General features: G+C 40.9%; 1 protein-coding gene across 16 annotated transcripts in view; it reads right to left on the reverse strand.

Annotated features, from left to right (window-relative positions):
- Nucleotides 1-17,652, reverse strand: part of LOC123505887 (B-cell lymphoma/leukemia 11A-like) — a 55,681-nt gene extending 38,029 nt beyond the window's left edge. For 10 of the 16 annotated variants that reach the window (XM_045257717.1, XM_045257715.1, XM_045257728.1 and 7 more), the window contains exons 1-5: nt 17,543-17,652; nt 15,910-16,012; nt 14,764-15,384; nt 11,630-11,890; nt 11,079-11,201 (exon numbers count right to left, since the gene is read on the reverse strand). In XM_045257717.1, the coding sequence (XP_045113652.1) occupies nt 11,079-11,201; nt 11,630-11,890; nt 14,764-15,384; nt 15,910-15,993 (1,089 nt within the window). In that variant the 5' untranslated portion in view covers nt 15,994-16,012; nt 17,543-17,652. Of the gene's footprint in view, nt 1,298-3,472; nt 4,882-6,266; nt 7,260-11,078; nt 11,202-11,629; nt 11,891-14,763; nt 15,385-15,909; nt 16,013-16,138; nt 16,198-17,449 lie in introns of those variants that run through there. The other 6 variants (XM_045257716.1, XM_045257713.1, XM_045257724.1 and 3 more) reach the window with 6 other exon arrangements.
- Between the last annotated feature and the right edge of the window lie 2,268 nt (nt 17,653-19,920).

A 19,920-nucleotide genomic window follows, 5' to 3' on the forward strand; every position in this document is an offset into this window, starting at 1 on the left:
TGCGAGTGTAGCAAAGGTAGTGTACAGAACATCCCAGCTGAGGTCATGAAGAAAGCAAAGCTTCTTCTTTGAATGGCAAGAGAAAAAATCTAAATCATGTTGGCCATAGAAAGATTTTTCTGGAGACGGCTTTCACCAAGATATGGTTTATTGGACCCATCCTGTGGGCACACATCACAAAAATATGGAGAGACAACTATGGAAGAAAACTGTAACCTGCAGAAATGCAACTGGAGACTAGTATTGCCTGACTATTGAATTAGAGGAAGCTCACATCACATGAATATAAGTACAATAAAAAACAATCAATCTACTACAGGGATTCCCAAATTGTTTAAAACAATAATCTTTTACCAGAGTCCACTCTGTGTGTGTGTGTGTGTGTGTGTGTGTGTGTGTGTGTGTGTGTGTGTGTGTGTGTGTGTGTGTGTGTGTGTGTGTGTGTGTGTGTGTGTGTGTGTGTGTGTGTGTGTGTGTGTGTGCACGCACACAACAATCACTGTTCACAACTCTCACTTGTATTGTGTTCTAGGAATGATTACCCCTAAAATGTGTGAGTCAATGGAACATAGCATTAGGAACCCCTGCTCACCTGTTATAATCTAAAATTCATTAAATATTTAAAATAAATAAGTAATGACTAGATAACTCACCACCCAAAATAAAGAAATGCACCTTCCATTCATGTAAGACTGACTTGTCTAAAAAGTGCAAATAAATCTTCAGTTTTCATACATGAGCACATTCCTAACAGTCTGTCATGTGAATACTTCTCTGAAGACAATGTTACTTGCTTCCCTGACAAGACAAGTGGTAGCTGCATAATGAAGGTATTCAACCTACCCTACTCAAAGAAACACAAACAGCTACCAAGCTAACATCGAGTATGACCACTGGCACAACACAGACTCGGGACACTTCTCTCTACACCTCACCACAGGAAGGCAAGACGTCAGAAGCATTAAAAACTCCGTCATTGGCTATTTCTCAGGGCCATGTACTCTGCGTGGTGTTTATTCATGTGAGTCTTGAGGTTGCCCTTCTGAGTGGACCGGTAGGGACAGTAGACACATGCAAAGGGTTTTTCTCCAGTGTGTGTTCTCAGGTGGTTCATAAGATTGGTTGAGGTTATGGTGAAATAGCTGCAGTAGGTGCACTCAAATTTCTTGATGTGACTAGTCCAAGGTCTGACGTGACCCTCTGCCTTCTGCTCATTCCCAACTGTACTCTTGGGGCAACCACCCACCACAGCAAGCCGACCCATGCTGTACTTCTTCTCGGAGTTCATCGCCAAGGCCTGTTGAAGGATGCCCAGCTCTCAAAATATATACAAAATTGAAGCCAATTTACCAAGTGAAATCTTGAAAACACATGTACAACTAACACTTGCAAAGTCAACCCAACTTATTCCCATTTGTAAACAGTTTGTCAGTGACAGACTAGCTAATGATAATGCTGTAGCCATTCTTTACTACTGGATGAAAGTTACTGAGAATCAAGGAGAAAGCACACAGCTCACTGTAAGGAATCAAACCAGAAATAAACGTTGTGAACCAACAGGTTATTCTTATACACTCAAACATTTGCGTGTTATAAAGTCAATACAAGAATGTTGGACACGAAAAACTTACATAAGAACGCCAACTATTTGAAACAATGAGGAGAGTAATTAAAGTGAAAATGACAAGTCTATCAGTTTTATTAACATAAAAGAAAACAATAAAAATGTTTCTTCTCTCACTGCCAGACAAATGCAGAACACATGTCAACTCATGTCTGGGAGGAGCCACACTTCAGTGAGGGCAAGCCAAACACACAACCCTACAAGGCTACACTGTACTGGTGAAGTTCATCTAGCAAACCCTATCATCACCTAACACTGGACATCCACACACTCACACAAGCTCTTCAACACTGAGGGATTCTTGGACTGAACCACCTGCACTTCCACTCACCACTTTCTTCCTGTACTACTGGGAACACTGTAATCACCTCCAAGAAATGCACATGGGAAATAAAACAGACAACTAACTATTATAAAAGCACAGAGAAGTGTTAATCCTCGGATAAAGAAAATAAATAAACGAAACTAACACACACAGTTTAGCATTTTCATTAGTTAGGCTTATACCAGTAATGAGTTTCATCAATAGTACAAGACAGCAAGCAGCCATCACTCACTTCACTCAATGCCTCAGCTAAGTAACCTGAAGACTCCAATAACAAAACAACCATTCAACATAACCAGCGTAAAGCAATTCCAAGTGCAAACTGCTACTGTTCTCCTATACATGTTTAAGATTATGTGATAAGTATCCTCATCTTAGTGCATCATGTGTCTCTCCACTTTACACTACTATGCATTACTGGTCATTGCTGATCCTAATAGACATGACGGGTGCTGCTGCTGCTGCTGCTATCACTGAGCAGAGGTTGCACAATCCAGTTCACAAAGCAATCAACCTGCCACAAACTTCAACTGAGCTTAGCATCTTCCAGTCTCACATTCCCAGACCTGTGGACAGCTTGCCTTATTTGTCCTGACAACTAAAGGATCAACAGGACTCAGGACTGAACAAAACCTCCAAGCATATTGAAGGGTGAGGCAGGTTGTTTGTTCCTTGACTCTTCACCCTGACTGTACCAGAACCTCCACTTGGAACACCTAATGCTTACAAAAATATCTACTATTTCTTTTGATGAAACGGAACTCAACAGAAAATATATCCTTAAACTACAAGGCACATTTAATTTCTTTCTAGAATTCATGTACAGTACAATAACAGATGCCAAATTAATATCTTATGTTAATTAATAAAAAATTGAATATCAACCAAAATCTAAATTCATATATTGTATTTAAAATATCCTTATTCTCTCTCTCTCTCTCTGTAACAGGTAATATGTACTGTGTTAACTCTACAACAATCACAATTTCCAATGTGTTTCACTCTACCTCAACCAGCTTGTAATAATTTGCATACTTGTTTTTTCCCCAAACAAAGCTTGGCTCTATTACCAACAATGCCATACTTTGACCAAACATGATGTCTGGTATCATTTGCTGCAAATCTGTCACAATCATAATGAAATAAATTTTCATAAACCACTAAATATGAAACAATACTTTCCTTGTGTGTTAAGTGGAGCAAGGGAGGGGAAACAAAGCTACCTATGGATGAAGCACCAACTCAGCACTGCACCAAACCAGCACTCTTACTCTTGTCTAACTAAGTGAATGGTGAACACCAAGACACTCCTTGAGCTTCCTCACCATTCAACATTAATTTGAGTGAGCCAGGCTAACAAAAGCCGGCCAAGGACACTAACCTGGTGCAAAACTTAATTGAGAAAGACAAAGGAAGTTCTGTTAATATGAATGATATATTAATATATATATATATATATATATATATATATATATATATATATATATATATATATATATATATATATATAATAATTTATGAAATTTTACGTAATTATCACTCAGAACAGCAGATTAAAATACTCATCAGCAATTTATATCCAATATAGAACTGAAATACAATAACCAAAACATATTTATTTACAGTGACTCATAAGGAAGACAAGTGAGCAAGTGTGTGAGTACCTCTGTGTGTGACCCTGCTCCACTGAAACACTCAACAAGACCAGGCATGTTCCCTGACACTGAGCACACCTGCACAACTTGCCACAGCTTGATGCCGTCACTCCTGCCCAACTCCCACACTGGATTCATCTTTTATGGTTTGGATGCAATAAATAACATAACAATGATAAAGCTGTCCTTGTTCAAAGAGACAATACCCCAGATTCTGAATAACACCACAACACACCACCTTCACCATGTCTTAACTCAATGAATGACCACCTGCCTTTTGACAATGTTACCTGTACAGTGTTACTAATATAAACTCAGTATGTAAACACACTTTAAATAACAAACTATAGTACTCAGTCAGCATCAAATCAAGCTACTGCATGCAAGAAATGTGCATCAAAATTAGAGCCACATGTGTTACTGATGCCAGCATACATTGCCCGACACCTGTCACTGACTGAGGACTCCTGAGTTCCCCCCTCCCCACACTACAGCCTATAGTGCCTATAGGTCTACTTGAAAAGGATAAATAGGAAGTGCTGTTCAGCTTCCACCCATTAGTGGTGCAGGCAATTTTATTTATAGTGGTACCCATATTAGGGCCCATATCACCACCCAAGTGCATCTTTGGTGTAAGGCAATTATACCTCCCCCTAGAAACCTGGGTATCATGGTGACATGTAGGTAACTTTAAACCACTCAACACATGGCAAAGTTTCAAGGCAGTACGTGGTGGGATTCAAACCTACGCATGGACGTCTGCCCAATCCAACGCTCACCACCTTATCCACTACACCCCTAATATCAAGATTTCGAAATGACTCAGCCTTCTATCTAAGTGTGGCTATCTGTTATCATGATAAGTACTAATAATTAAATGAAGGATATAAAAGCAAGCAAATAAAAAGCTAATGTGTTTGTGTCACCTACAAGACATGGCCCAGGGTTTCATTAAACCAGAAGTACTTCCAAAGATGCAAACACTAACAGACTGGGGAGTGACAAGTTTTTTAAGATATCAAATCTGGTCTTCTATTGCCACCTACTTCCATGTTAAGTCTGTGTCTGGTACGCTCATGGTTACGCAACACATCCTTGCGGTTGCTGCGAAAAGAACACTCTCTGCAGGCGAAAGGCCTTTCTCCCGTGTGTGTCCGCACGTGGCGTGTGAAGTCCCGGGAAGTCTTGAAGGTTGCTCGCCAGCAGTACGGGCAGGTATAGCCTCGTGATCTACCGTCTTTCCCAGAGAGTGACGAGTGTGCCTCCACCTCCGACTCCTACGGACGGTAGGGATATCATTTTGACCATAGCTACACTCAAAATCAACCCATACCTACATTGTAAACAAAGCTCTTAATATACTATAAAATAAATCAATGAAAAAGATATGACGGAAAAAAAACTAGTAAACTTGTACACCTCCCTGCACTTGACCTTCTCAGACAGAGCAGGTGTGGCCTTGAATCCCTCTCATGAAAATATACCCAAATATGAGTTTTTCCAAACCACACATAAAACAAAATAGTAAACACCATATTCAAGTTAACTTTAAACCACTCAAGTAGAAAGTCTCATCATGTAAAGGAATGTGTTTCTTTCAGCACAGAACACACTATACCACACAGTGATACATAAAGTATATTTGTTTTGCTTATAACGTCATAAGATAAGACAATATTTTCCTCTTTGTGTATATTCATGATACTGTGAAGACTTTCAGAAAATTAAGTAAAAAAGGTAGGTGATGTATGAAGCATGACACTTTATATAAGGAAGCAAGACTGGGGATGTAAACAAAATGATGGTAAGAGACAAAAACCAGCTGACAGTAGTAAGGACAGTGTGTGTTCATGGTCACTGGGGATCAAAGTCCTTCATTTGCTGCCATTCTCTAACTCAATTTCAAAAGCACAGCAGCAGTGTGTAGGGAAGTTTTGATGGTGATGGTGATGATAGTACAGCAGTGTTAGGGGAAGGGGTGTGATGGTGATGGTGATGACGGTAAAGCAGTGTTAGGGAGAGGGCTTTGATGGTGAAGGTGATGACAGTACAGCAGTGTTAGGGAGAGGGCTTTGATGGTGAAGGTGATGACAGTACAGCAGTGTTAGGGAAAGGGGTGTGATGGTGATGGTGATGACGGTAAAGCAGTGTTAGGGAGAGGGCTTTGATGGTGAAGGTGATGACAGTACAGCAGTGTTAGGGAGAGGGCTTTGTTGGTGAAGGTGATGGTAGTAACAAAAGAAACAGAAACAAAAATATGTCATGGTAATAGTAGTGTTAGTGATTAATAATAATAATGATGATGATGATGATGATGATGATGAAAAAATAAAAAATAAAAAAATAAATAAATAATAAATAAATACATAATAATAATAATAATAATAATAATAATAATAATATGATTTTTTTATTGTACAATATATAGAAGAAACAAAGTCTAATGATGATGGTTTTATGATGACAATATTTGTTATGCAGAAACACATATCAGAGATTGTCAATGACGAATAAAGGTGATAAGGAAGATGAAATTATAATGTTTGTCACAAAGAAACAAGAGTGTGAAGAGGTGAAGTAAATAATATGTAATGTGATGAAGGCAACACAACCCCACAGTGACTCTCATATGTGTGTGTGTGTGTGTGTGTGTGTGTGTGTGTGTGTGTGTGTGTGTGTGTGTGTGTGTGTGTGTGTGTGTGTGTGTGTGTGTGTGTGTGTGTGTGTGTGTGTGTGTGTGTGTGTGTGTGTGTGGCATAAGGATTTGCTGGTCGTTTTCTTCATCTACATTTCTCACTGAGGATTGATGTGCCGGACTATTGTTGCTTCTCATGACCACCGTTTCTCAAATTATTGGTTTGGTTAACAATGAAAAAGCAGGTAATAAATAACTTTCATTCTCCAGTGTACTTATCTACAAGTATGACACATCACTCTTAAAATATGAATGTGAAACAAAGGTACTGAACTGCAACAGCAATGCAGAAAATTAGATGATATAAAAATAAATCATTTCTGATTTTAATCTCGCCTGTACAAGCACAACAATAATGCGTCTATCACTGCAGTAACTTGTCAATAAATACTACCCCCACAAACTGGTCTAAGGTGACTCAATAGGCAGCCCCTAAAATATTCTTTTCTTCAAATATTTAAGTCTTAATATCAAAACAATATTGTAAAGGAGAACAAAATCTGACCTCAAACTTCCTGTTACTGAAAAAATACATCCCAAGAATTTCCTTTCCTCCTATCTGTGCCAGTAAGTCTGCCACTGCATGTGTTCCTACGACAGAACCGTAAGGAAGGCTTTGCGACACCCACAAATAAATAACATTACTTAAGGTACTTTAAACTTATCAAGAACTTGTTACAGTTACAGAGTTGACACAGACTATTTAAGCAGAGCCTCCTGCAGCTTATACACACTGTTATGCTTGTTCAACACGTGCACCTTGACATTAGTGCTCTGAGCTGCTCGGTAGTCACAAAACGGACATTTGAAAGGCCTCTCCCCTGTGTGAGTCCGAATGTGCCGTTTCAGGTCACTTGTCTGCTTGAAAGTTGCCCTACTACAGAAGGGACACTGGTACACCTGGGGTTTTCGGCTCCCTCTGCTGTAGAGCCTTGCAGTGACGCCTTCCTCGCCTAACGCCTAGGGGGATAAAACCCTCCATTACTGACAGGTACTGGTGTCTGGTGTCTGGTGTCCCCTCCCAACCACCCAGCCTGCTCCTCTACTTGTCCCCACCCCTCTACACCCTAGTCACCTACTCCCCTACCCCTGGCTACTCATGCCACACACACACACACACACACACACACACACACACACACACACTACTTATACTTTATTTATTACTTCACCACCTCAATTTCTTTCCTAATAAAATGTAAGTAGTGAGTAGAAATGTTGCTGATATGTTAATGGCATCTTAGCTCTTGAAAGGATTCACACAATATAGAACTCTTAAGATGTCACAGTCTTGCATAAAGTTGGCATTGTGAAACACTACACATAAACCAAAGATGCCTATGTCACAAATTAAAAAGCATTCAAGTAATATAAGTAAAAAAAAATAACAAATTCCATTTCCAATATAAATGTAACTGGTCGTCAACAGAAAACCAGAGTACAGCAGCCACCCACGAAACATTACTTTGTCCCCCCACCAGCACTCAACACCCTAACAAACACTGTGTTCCATCTGTGGGGAGCGTCTCACTCACTCGTAACAATAACGCCTTCCCAACTATGAAGGCTGAAACAAGTGCCAAAGCTTTAACCTGCATCCACACACACACACACACACACACACACACACACACACACACACACACACACACACACACACACACACACTGAAAATTAACCCCTATGACACCATGATGCATTTCCTTATTCCTTCTAGTGAATATTTGGTGATTTTACACAGCTTGAGAAACTTATGTGGGAGATTAAAATAGTGAAGACTGTGGCCATTAATCTTCTGACTTCCATAAACCCTTCCTAATGTCAATAAAATGGTCTAATCATACACAAATCTAAAGGTAAAAATGTGTCCCAGTACTGAAGGGATTAAGTTCTATCGGACAAATATTTTTTATGGATTGTGGCAAAAATTTCTTGATGGATGTTGTGTGTGTCTCTCAATACAAAGCAACACAGCCATCCATCAATGACAGCACAGGTGAAGTAGCACCATTAAGAAGCAGAAGGAGGAATGTATGTGCTATAGCATTGAAGTAATGCAGGCAAAAGCCACAACTAAACAAAGACAATTGACTGAAAAGAAAGATAAGATAAAGAAGAGAGAGAGAGAGAGAGAGAGAGAGAGAGAGAGAGAGAGAGAGAGAGAGAGAGAGAGAGAGAGAGAGAGAGAGAGAGAGAGAGAGAGAGAAGACATGTTACTCTACAGAACCAGGGATCAAATTTCAAGAGGATCGATGCAAGTTGTTCTAAAAATTTACACTTCACTGCTGCCAACTAGTTACGATATGAGTCACAAAATGATGGATACTGATGTCATTCTTAAAAGGGAAGGGAAGGGAAGGGAAGGGAAGGGAAGGGAAGGGAAGGGAAGGAAAGGAAAGGAAAGGAAGGCTTATAAAGTTAAAATTAAAGAAGGGAAGAGAAGGGAAGGGTAGAAGAACAAGAGATGAAGGTGAAGAGGAGATGCCATGAATGAAAGGGTTAAAAACTTGATCTCTATAACTCAAATGCTGTTGAATCTTTGTACCCGACATTTGTCCCATCAGAGAGAGAGAGAGAGAGAGAGAGAGAGAGAGAGAGAGAGAGAGAGAGAGAGAGAGAGAGAGAGAGAGAGAGAGAGAGAGAGAGAGAGAGAGAGAGAGAGAGAGAGAGAGAGAAAGAGAGAGAGAGAGAGAGATTCAAATGTTACTTCCTTTTCATTCATTCCAGCTTCATAATATTCCCAGTCAGGCCTTTAAAGTTACAAGGTTGAAGACAGTAAGGATGGTAAGTATGTAAGTCAGTCAGTACATTGCTTTGATATACTGACTGTTCACCTTACTGGGTATGTCTGTCGCCTTAGTAAACAAACATTCCACTGATGCAAAGTAATGAGTGGTTTGGTATGTTGTAGTGATAGTTTCCCCTCCCTCACTTCCTCACCTTTCACTGCTTATTCAAGTCTGGAAATCTCAAGGCAAAAGAAATGATCAGACAGAGCAGAGGCACACCACACTTCCCTGCTGCTGTCTGTCTGCCTTCCTATTTCCTTTAATGATGAACTTCTTATTGTATGAAGTTTTAATTTTATTACAGCACATATTCTTTAAATAACATGTGCATTAAATGACAAAAAAGGGATGAATAATACAGCTGAAGATTCCTCTTTCATTTCAAAAAGGTAACTTGCACCAACTTTAAAATTCAACACTCAGGAAGGAAAATTAATAAATAAATAAATAAAATAAGAACCAAAGGAATGTATGAATTGTCATGAGCATGAGATAAAAAAAAATCTTGCTTGCCATTTAGTTGTCTTAGTCGTTACATGGACATCTGTGTCACAGCCACCCCCACATCCCCAAATGGTTCAAGGCACCAATGAGCACTACAGACAACTAAAAACTTGTCTTCATTAAGCTGAGCGGTACACAATGCTTCTCAGAGACTGGACGACATATTCATCACTTACTATACACACACACACACACACACACACACAAAGCTGAACAAGTGTCCAATAATGAAAGGGACGGCTGTATACAATTTTCACACAGATTTGAAAGTGCATCATGCAAACATTTCCATCCTCTCTTCCTAGAAAGCCTCACACAAACCATGACCTAGAGCCAACAGTTCATGAGGCACCTACACAGTGTGAGCTACAAGGGACAACTTGATTACTGATCAAAGTTTCACCAGGTACTATCTGACAGGCCAAAAGACTGTCGCAATAAAAGCTATCGATATAATTGACCAGTTTGTGTAATACAACTCCCAATCGATAGGTTTTTGACAGCAACATAAACACCCTGAAGACCAACAGTACGAGGATAAAGGTATAGCAGTACACTTGCCTAACACTTAAGGACACACATATAGAGCAATAACCCGACATGTAACACATGCACATCTGTCAGAGTAGTACACACTATAGAATAGATTCTTATTCTTTACAAGAAACAAAACACTTTAATTTCAAGTAGTACTAAAGACTTAAATAAAGAGCAAGTATATCTTACAAAACCACAGAATGGTATACACCAGAAAAGGAGCCATTAAGCACTGGTCTTGAATGAAAAGGTCTTCAGTTACTGCCACCCTCACGTGGCCACACTATGTGTGCTTCAGGTGAATAATAAAGAATATAATCAAATGAATACAAAGCTCAGATTGTTTCCCAAGGCAAAACAAGACAACATTGGCAGGGATCTGATGCAGGACTCTTCAGTGACACCACTTACCTTGTCCACCACAGCACCTGCAAGCCCACCCTAACTAGCCACAGGTGTCAGCCATTCACCTCTCACCAAGCTGTGCTATCCTAAATTACACTACTGAAAGCTTCATCTACTAAATTTAAGAGCCTCAGTTAAAATACAAATAAATTACAAAAATTAAAAAGAAAATATTGCTAACAAATTAAGAAACAAAGAGCAAAATGTGAAGGGTCATCAACAAGTGACATGTTTGCTGTAACTCAACACACCAGACTGTAGCATCAAACACTACACTATCATACAATACTTCAACTACATTCACTCAATATATGCAATACATCTCTAATTCCAAAATTCCTGTGAACTTACAAAATGTTACAGCTTTGGGCCAAAAACTAGATTATTGATGAGCTTGACAAAAACTGTGGCAATGAAAAGAAAGCCTTCCTATCCTCCCCTCCCACCACTCCTTCAGTGAGGCAGCCCAGCACAACACAACACAGATGCTTGGGAAAACAATGGCAGTGGCTCCTTTTCTGGGATGAAGCAGAACAACACTCACCATTTGGTGTGCCTGAGGCTGCTGTGTGGGAAGAGGCTGCCGCAGGTCTTGGTGTCGCCCGTCACCGCCGTAACTGTCTACACCGGAGAACGTCCCGCTCATGTCACCGCCGCCGCCCAGCCACTGCCGCACCACCAGAGACAACACAATCAACTCTCCTGACAGTGTGCTGCTCTACACTAATTACCAAACAAGTCACTTATAGACTAACACACCAGCTGCTTCTACCTTCACAACCACCACAACACTGCTTCTCCTCCCTCACAACCTACATGTCAATGATTGTCCATGAAAACTAAACATCAAAACCCTCTCAAGCTACAAGTATTCAAGGACCTTCACCATCATGTACACTAAATTGTCAATAAATGCATAAATAAATACATAAAAAACAGATTCATCTGGAATTCTGAGCAGGTTTCTTGTCGGTTGTTCAACACTCTAACTGAAGAAAGCACACCTCTAATTCTCTCTCTCTCTCTCTCTCTCTCTCTCTCTCTCTCTCTCTCTCACACACACACACACACACACACTATTAGCCTGTGACTTACCCCTTGCATACCAGAGGGCCCAGCAAGCGCCTCCACGACCGCTTCAGGTAGGTGGTGGGTCTGGGAGGGGGCAAGGGACTGCTGCTCATACTTGGCACTCAGTAGTTGGTGCTCTTGTGTGCCTCCATCACTACTGGAGTTCTCTAGCCTACCATCCGACGTCATGGAGCCGTAGTCCATCCCGGAGCCCAATAAGCTATCTTTGTCTTCAGGGAGGTGGTCCATTATCTCCTCTTTGACTAGTGTTTCTTCTAACATTACCTGCAGGCAAACATCAATCAACACACATCAGTACACTAACATTTCTCAGGACTCTCTCTCTCTCTCTCTTATAATGCAAATAAATCAGCAAACCCAGCAGTACACTAACATTTCTGATGCCTCTCCCTCTCTTCCAGTACAGATGACAATGGATGACAATGATAGAAAGGAGTTACCATATTTAGTAATTTAGTAATCTTCCCCCACTTTTTTTTTCCATTTTAATATCCTCAATGTGATGTGGTCTATTGGTCTATCACAGTGACCCACACACTAACATTTCTGATGGCCAACTCTCTGATAAAGTACAGTTTCCTCAACGTGAAGGATTGTGACAGGAATTATTGTCTTTAGTATCTCCTTGTTTAACTCCAACACTTTCCACACCATGTTATCTATCGCCATGTAGCATCCTGAGCTACCTTCAACTGCTGCTTCCATGGTTTCTCATCTCACCACACCCTCACTAGTTTTAAAGGAGATCATATCAACTATCTATTTCCTTCCTAAGTCTCTCTATTGCATCTTCCCTGTCTCCTCTTCATGAAAAGATAATGTTCACAAAGATCAATTCAATTCTAAGGTAACTGAAAAATTATCTCTATATCATGACAATGAAATAATAATGAGGTAGGAATTCGTCTTACAACAAATTAACCTACAGAATAAACTAGATAACTGCTCATCCCCCCCTTCACTGTATTTCAAGACATAACACAATCTTAACATCAATCTTTAACCACACATCATCAGCCTGCTTTCCATCACAATATCATGTCTTATCTGCTAACATTTGCCTTTCCATCATTCTATCACTGTAGTATATGACACACACACACACACACACACACACTTAACTATAGACCTGTGTCTCTAACAAGTGTGGTCGGTAAGATTTGTGAGAAGGTGATAAAGAAATATTGGATACGGTTCCTGGAGGATCATAAGTTATTATCGGATCATCAATTTGGCTTCAGGAAAGGGAGGTCATGTGTAACAAATCTACTGAGCTTTTATTCAAGAGTGGTTGACAAAATACAAGAGAGAGAGGGATGGATGGACTGTGTATATTTGGATTTAAAGAAAGCTTTTGACAAGGTACCTCACATGAGACTGTTATGGAAAGTAGAGATTTATGGAGGACTGAAAGGAAAAGTGTTAAAGTGGATGGAAAACTACTTGAGATGGAGGGAGATGAGAACGGTAATAAGGGATGCAAAGTCGGACTGGTTGGTGGTGGAGAGTGGAGTCCCACAAGGCTCAGTGCTGGCACCAATACTTTTCCTGGTATATATTAATGACATGCCAGAGGAGTAAACAGTTATATTAATTTGTTTGCGGATGATGCGAAGTTGTGTAGGTGTGTGAAGAGTGAAGAAGATTGTGAAATTTTACAGGCAGACCTGGATAAGATTTGGGAGTGGAGCAAGAGGTGGCAAATGGAATTTAATCTGAGCAAAAGTCATGTGATGGAGATGGGAAAGAGTGGAAGACGGCCAAGAGGGTCATATAAGATGGGTGAAGAAGTAGTGTTGAAAAAGGTGGAAAAGGAAAAGGATTTGGGAGTGATAATACAAGACCATGGGCAGTTTGAGGCTCATATTGATAAGATGTTTGGAGAAACGTATAATTTGATAAAAATATTGGATTAGCCTTCCATTATATGGATAAAGATATGATGAAGAAATTAATTAGTATGGTAATTAGACCAAGATTGGAATATGCTGGAGTGGTTTGGTCCCCTTATAAAAAGAAGCATATAAGGAAGTTGGAGAGATTGCAGAGAATGGCAACAAAAATGGTTCCGGAATTGGCAGAAATGACCTATGAGGAGAGATTAAAAGAAATGAATTTGCCTACCTTGGAACAAAGAAGAGAAAGAGGAGATTTAATACAGGTTCATAAACTGTTGAATGGACTGGATGAAGTGGATAATGAGCAAATGATGTTGAGAGAGGAAAACTTAAGTAGAACTACAAGATCGCATAGTAAAAAGATAGCCAAGGGAATATGCTTGAAGGATGTGAAGAAATATAGTTTCCCACAAAGTGTGTGGAGGTGTGGAATGGTTTGAGTGAGGAGGTGGTGTCAGCAAGGAGTGTGCATAGTTTTAAAGGAAAGTTGGATGTGTGTAGATATGGAGACGGGGCCACACGAGTATGATACCCAGGCCCTGTAAAATTACAACTAGGTGAATACACACACACACACACACGATAGCTCAGTGGTTAGAGCGCTGGCTTCACAAGCCAGAGGACTGGGGTTCGATTCCCCGGCCGGGTGGAGATATTTGGGTGTCTCCTTTCACGTTTAGCCCCTGTTCACCTAGCAGTGAGTAGGTACGGGATGTAAATCGAGGAGTTGTGACCTTGTTGTCCCGGTGTGTGGTGTATGCCTGGTCTCAGGCCTATCCGAAGATCGGAAACAATGAGCTCTGAGCTTGTTCCGTAGGGTAACGTCTGGCTGCCTCGTCAGAGACTGCAGCAGATCAAACAGTGAAACACACATCTGACGGGCAACAAAATATATATACCTACATAAAACATGTTTACTGAGATGCCAGTGCCTAAAGAAAGCTTATCCATTCCTTTTTCACCTCTTCCCTTTAGATTTTTATATTTTTTTTGCACAAGTGGGAAATCTGGCCAAGGCAACAAACATCAGTAAATAGAAAGACCCACTTAAATGCCTGTCCCTCCTTCCCTCTCTCCCTCACCACTACATGATCCCATACATCAGTAACACAAACCAGTAAGTCAATCTACATTCATGCATTAACATAAATTTGTCCTCAGAGGAACATTTGGCACCACACACCCACACTCACACCCACACCTACAACCACACCCACACCCACACTCACACACACACACCTGTATAGGAGAGCATGGGTTGGCAGGGTTGTGTTGGTCGGGATTCAGGTCACCAGTAGACTTAGCATCACTTCTCACATCGTGCTCTAATCTGTCTATGCTTTTCTCAGTTCTGTGTTCACTAGTGTGTCCCTCATTGTGTGTCCTTGAGTTATCCTGGTGGAACTCGGAGGCAGTGTGGTAGGGGGAGGTTCTTGGTGAGGCGGGAGGGCTGGCGGTGGTGCCGTGCTGCTCCCCACCCGTGCCCTCGCTGTCGTCTCTTCTCCTCCTCTTGGGGTGCGGGCTGGAGCGGTCGTCCCTGGAGCTGCGCGGTGAGTTCTTTCTGTTCTCCACTTCTTGAGGAGGCTCGTCGGGCACCGCCAACCCCTTCACCTTGAGGAGCTCGGCAGCCTTGATCAGCCGGGCCAGGTCATTCTGAGCCACGTTGACCACACCAGCGTACATGTAACTCAGCAGACTCTCCACCTCATCACTCTTTAGATCTTTCAGCACTATGATAGGGTGTTTACACGGGGTGTGCTCAAACATGCTCTCAAAATATTCACTACATGTTGATAGCACCAGTTTGTGTACCGGGTAAAACTTGCCTTCACACGCTAACGTCACATCTGTGTATCTTTCCTGCGAGTGAGAAAAGAGAAATGGTGTCATGTGGAAATACTTCATTCATTCCATTCTAGAACATATCTTTTTTCCACACGATAAAAGTATTTCCATGATTAGATAAACATCTTTGCAACACAGAGGCAACAAAGATTCTGAGCAAGAAAGATAGAACACACACACACACACACACACACACACACACACACACACACACACAAAGAGCTTTTCATTTACACAAGTTTAAATCAAGCAATTTTTAATAACAGGACCATGACTGGAGCATATAAGAATGCAGTGACTCTGCTAAGCTCTGAGTAGTATTTACAGCAGTATATTGATATAAGAGAAATAAATATCATGATGTATTATTTTTGACATGATCAAAAAGTATGAAACACACTGAAATATACAAGAAAAACATTTTGTCCACCAGTGTGACAAGAATATAACTCTGATGGAGTACAATTCTCATCATTTACCAACAGTTTGAGATCTTCACTTTCTGGGTAACAACTCAGCAAACAAGACAAACACACTCACCTTTTCCCGGAGAGTTGACAGAATGTGGCAGAAGGTGGCCTTGTGGTTATTCCACGAAAGTGAGAGCAGTCCTCCATCCCCCATGTTGGCTCACTAATCTCATCTGCAACAACAAACAAATTAGTAATCAACAAGGAATGCAAAACTAAAACAGCATTGTTTCTTTATCCACTTTGAGTTCTTTTTTATTGAATCTTTGGACTATCTCAGAAGAGCATTGAGAACATACAGCTGATGGGGAAGTGCCATCAGGGGAAGTGGGATGAGGCAATGACGGGAGGACTGATTCTGGAACATGAAAGATGTCACAAATGACAGACATTCCAATTTGTATGCACAGGTCATGGACAGTAAACCCTCAACAATAACTAGCTCAGGGGAGATACTTGATGTTATTTCAGAAAGTTTGATTATAAGGATGGAATGACACATCACTATCAACCAACTGAGGGTTGGTTGATACAGTGATGCATTCAGTAACTGTTGAAAGTGGGTGGCTCCTTTTCATATGTTCTCTTATAGAGAAAGTCTTTAGGGGTACACTGATTGACTAATGTACTGTAATATGAATAAAGTAGATCAAGCTGAAGTAGTACTTTTGAAAGTGTTGCACTCATCACACAAGGAAGGGATGCTGTGTTGCCGTACTGAAAAGTATCACTATGAGACAGAAGGGAGGAAAGCTAAGTGATGCACACCGAGTTGTGTTCAGTCAGGTTAGCCCATGCCTGCACCAATGGCCACCTTACCCGAGGGATATGCAAAACGTCACTGGCATGTTTGGTTGGCTTACAAAAATCATCTGATAAACTGACACAGTAGATTTAACGAAGGAAGTTCAGTTGGCAGAGGAGTCAATTTGTCAAAAAAATTGGTTTATCAAGGGTTTACTGTACTGTACACTGACCATGCATTTTATCATCTTGAATTTTTTTTTTTTATCAAATATATATAGGCAATGTAAAAAAAATTGTGCCATTTTTGCAATCTGCAAACCAAACTTTATAAAGAGACACTAAAAATTTCTTACAAATTGTAACATCTATAGAAAAAAAAAATTGCCTAATACTAATAATAAATCGAGGAAGTGAGGATTAAAACCGGAAATAAAAGGAAAAATGGATAATAAATGAAGGAAATCTTATCACCTATAGTAGCGGAAGTCTCACCTCTCATGATAAAGGCCACGCAAACACCACTATGACCTTCCGATACTAAAAAACACGAACATCAAACACTACAGAACCCCAAGCAGTGATACGCCTCCGCATCTTAGCTTAGCGGCGGCATCAAGGCATCCTCCCTCCTTCCCTCCCACTCACTCACTCCACTTATTTGAGGCCCTGACACTTATTTAACACCCTGACAAGCACCCTAACACCATCCTAGGCCTCTCCCCACTCACCCACACCACCTACACACCGCCACAGGAACAAGGAAGGTCAGAACACGGGAAATAACTGAAGTTTCCTCCTACACGGAATATTGCAAAGACAAAGACGCCATGAACAGCCAGTCTAGCCACGCCATATTATCTTGCCTTATTTCTCCCTTATTACGTCTCTCCATGGTTCTGTTTTGATACCCAATGCATCAGGATGATTACAGGGACGGCTACGTGTTGTTGCATTACCTGTGAGGGACTAAATGTTGGTGATATGAGGTAAATTTGTGGCCGTGTCCGCCTCCTCCCCCGCTGCCATCCGCTGGTCGTTGGGTCTGCTAGCGATTTTGTTTAATTATATATTTTTGGGCGTTTTATAAATGTTATTTTGGCCTATTTTGATTTTTTTTATTATTTTGTTTATTTTTTGTGCATGTGTATGTGGGTTTTGTTGCTGGTTTTTGTTGTTTGGTATATGTAGCGGTTTGTGTGTTGCTACATGGCGTCAGTGCTACACTCTTTGTAATTTTTGCTGTTTGTGTATATTATATGTGTTTGAGTTTGTGTATTAATATTTACAAGCAATAAAAATGTGATGTTAGGAAATCTATAGTAATATCCCATAATGCAGAGCAAATATCCGTGTTTTTCATCATCTAAGTGCTAACAATTTTATTTATTTATTCTGATCTAACAACATTCACAGCGAAGGTTATTTATGACATACGGATTTTCAATATTATTACACACTATCAAAATTAATCCTACTATGCAAGAAAATCTCAATACACCACAAATTACCATATACCGTACAGACACACCGAGGTAGATCAATACTATGAACATTTGAGTCAACTTGCTATTATAGATAACTGGTATTGATCTTATCGAGAAGGCTGGGCATGAACTTTCTACTTCAACTTTGTTTTTATTGCAACTCAAAAAGCCGCTAAACAAGGGGAGGATGAAGAGAGGAAGGAACAGCCGGTGGCCCGCTACAAATGTTGCCATCTGCCTACAACCAGCCCACAGATAGTTGTAGCGGAATCTTAAGTTTATGGCTTACCACCCTTAAAAGGACAGTTTCTCATCTATTGTGGACTCCTTAACTTTATTCTCTTACTGCCATTATTATCATTATTATTACATATGAAGAGAGAATTTCAACAAGGCACTTTATTTACCTGCCTGTCTCTCCCCCTCTCAGCTCTCCCTCATCTCTCCAGCTTCCCATATTAGCATCAGGGCGACAAGCTACTGACGGGAAATGTATATCATAATTCATTTGCTGGCATTCCTGGAAAATATTATGGGGTTCTACTTGGTACCGCAACTGCTACTGTCGAGTTAGGTAGTTGGCAAAGATTGTGCGAGAAGATTGAAAACGTGGCGGATATGATGTTTTGCCTCAGCACTCGGCAGTAAAGAAAACTTCACCTTCACTCGTCGTTAAAGTCCAACAATAGTCATTTTCTCAATGTAATTTGCTGGCAGACATTAGTTGTTTCTGAGAGAAGATAACTTTTACCTGGTGTGTACCTGTACATACTGTATGTATCTACAAGACAAGGCAACACACACACTCACACACACACACAGAAAAATGTGAAGAAGGTGGAAAGGGCACAGAGGCTGGCAACAAGGATGGTACCAGGACTCAGGGAGTTAGACTATGAGGAAAGACTGAGGAAGCTGGGGCTGACCACATTAGAAGAGAGAACAAGAGGAGACATGATAACTATATATAAATTGGTGAACAAGATTGACATACTGGACAGAGTTGATAAAGGTGACCACAAGTAATCATCTCCGAGGACATGGAAAAAAGCTAATAAAGGACATCTTCTAAATGACGTGAGAAAATACAGTTTCCCGCATCGTAGCATTGATAAGTGGAATAAACTGAGCAGTGATATGTCGTTGACGCGGTATGTGTCAATCAGATGAAAGAGAGATATGACAGGAATGGACAAGGAGACAGGTCACAGAGAGCTTAGCTCGGGCCCTGTAATACACAAATAGGTAAATACAAATAGGTAAACACACACACACACACACACACACACACACACACACACACACACACAAACAAACACCATTCTGTACCACGAAAATACAATGAAGGCAAAACACACACACACACACACACACACACACACACACACACACACACACACACGGCCCGGTAGCTCAGTGGTTAGAGCGCTGGCTTCACAAGCCAGATGACCGGGGTTCGATTCCCCGGCCGGGTGGAGATATTTCACGTGTAGCCCCTGTTCACCTAGCAGTGAGTAGGTACGGGATGTAAATCGAGGAGTTGTGACCTTGTTGTCCCGGTGTGTGGTGTGTGCCTGGTCTCAGACCTATCCCAAGATCGGAAATAATGAGCTCTGAGCTCGTTCCGTAGGGTAACGTCTGGCTGTCTCGTCAGAGACTGCAGCAGATCAAACAGTGAATTACACACACCAATCTGTACCATGAAAAGACAATGAAGGCAACACCGCCCCCCTCACACACACACACACTAACAAACAAACACCAATCTGTACCATGAAAAGACAATGAAGGCACACACACACACACACACACACACACACACACACACACACACACTCTCTCGGTCCAGG

The sequence above is a fragment of the Portunus trituberculatus genome, chromosome 18 (assembly GCF_017591435.1).
Source record: "Portunus trituberculatus isolate SZX2019 chromosome 18, ASM1759143v1, whole genome shotgun sequence".
In the NCBI taxonomy this organism is placed as follows: Eukaryota; Metazoa; Arthropoda; class Malacostraca; order Decapoda; family Portunidae; genus Portunus; species Portunus trituberculatus.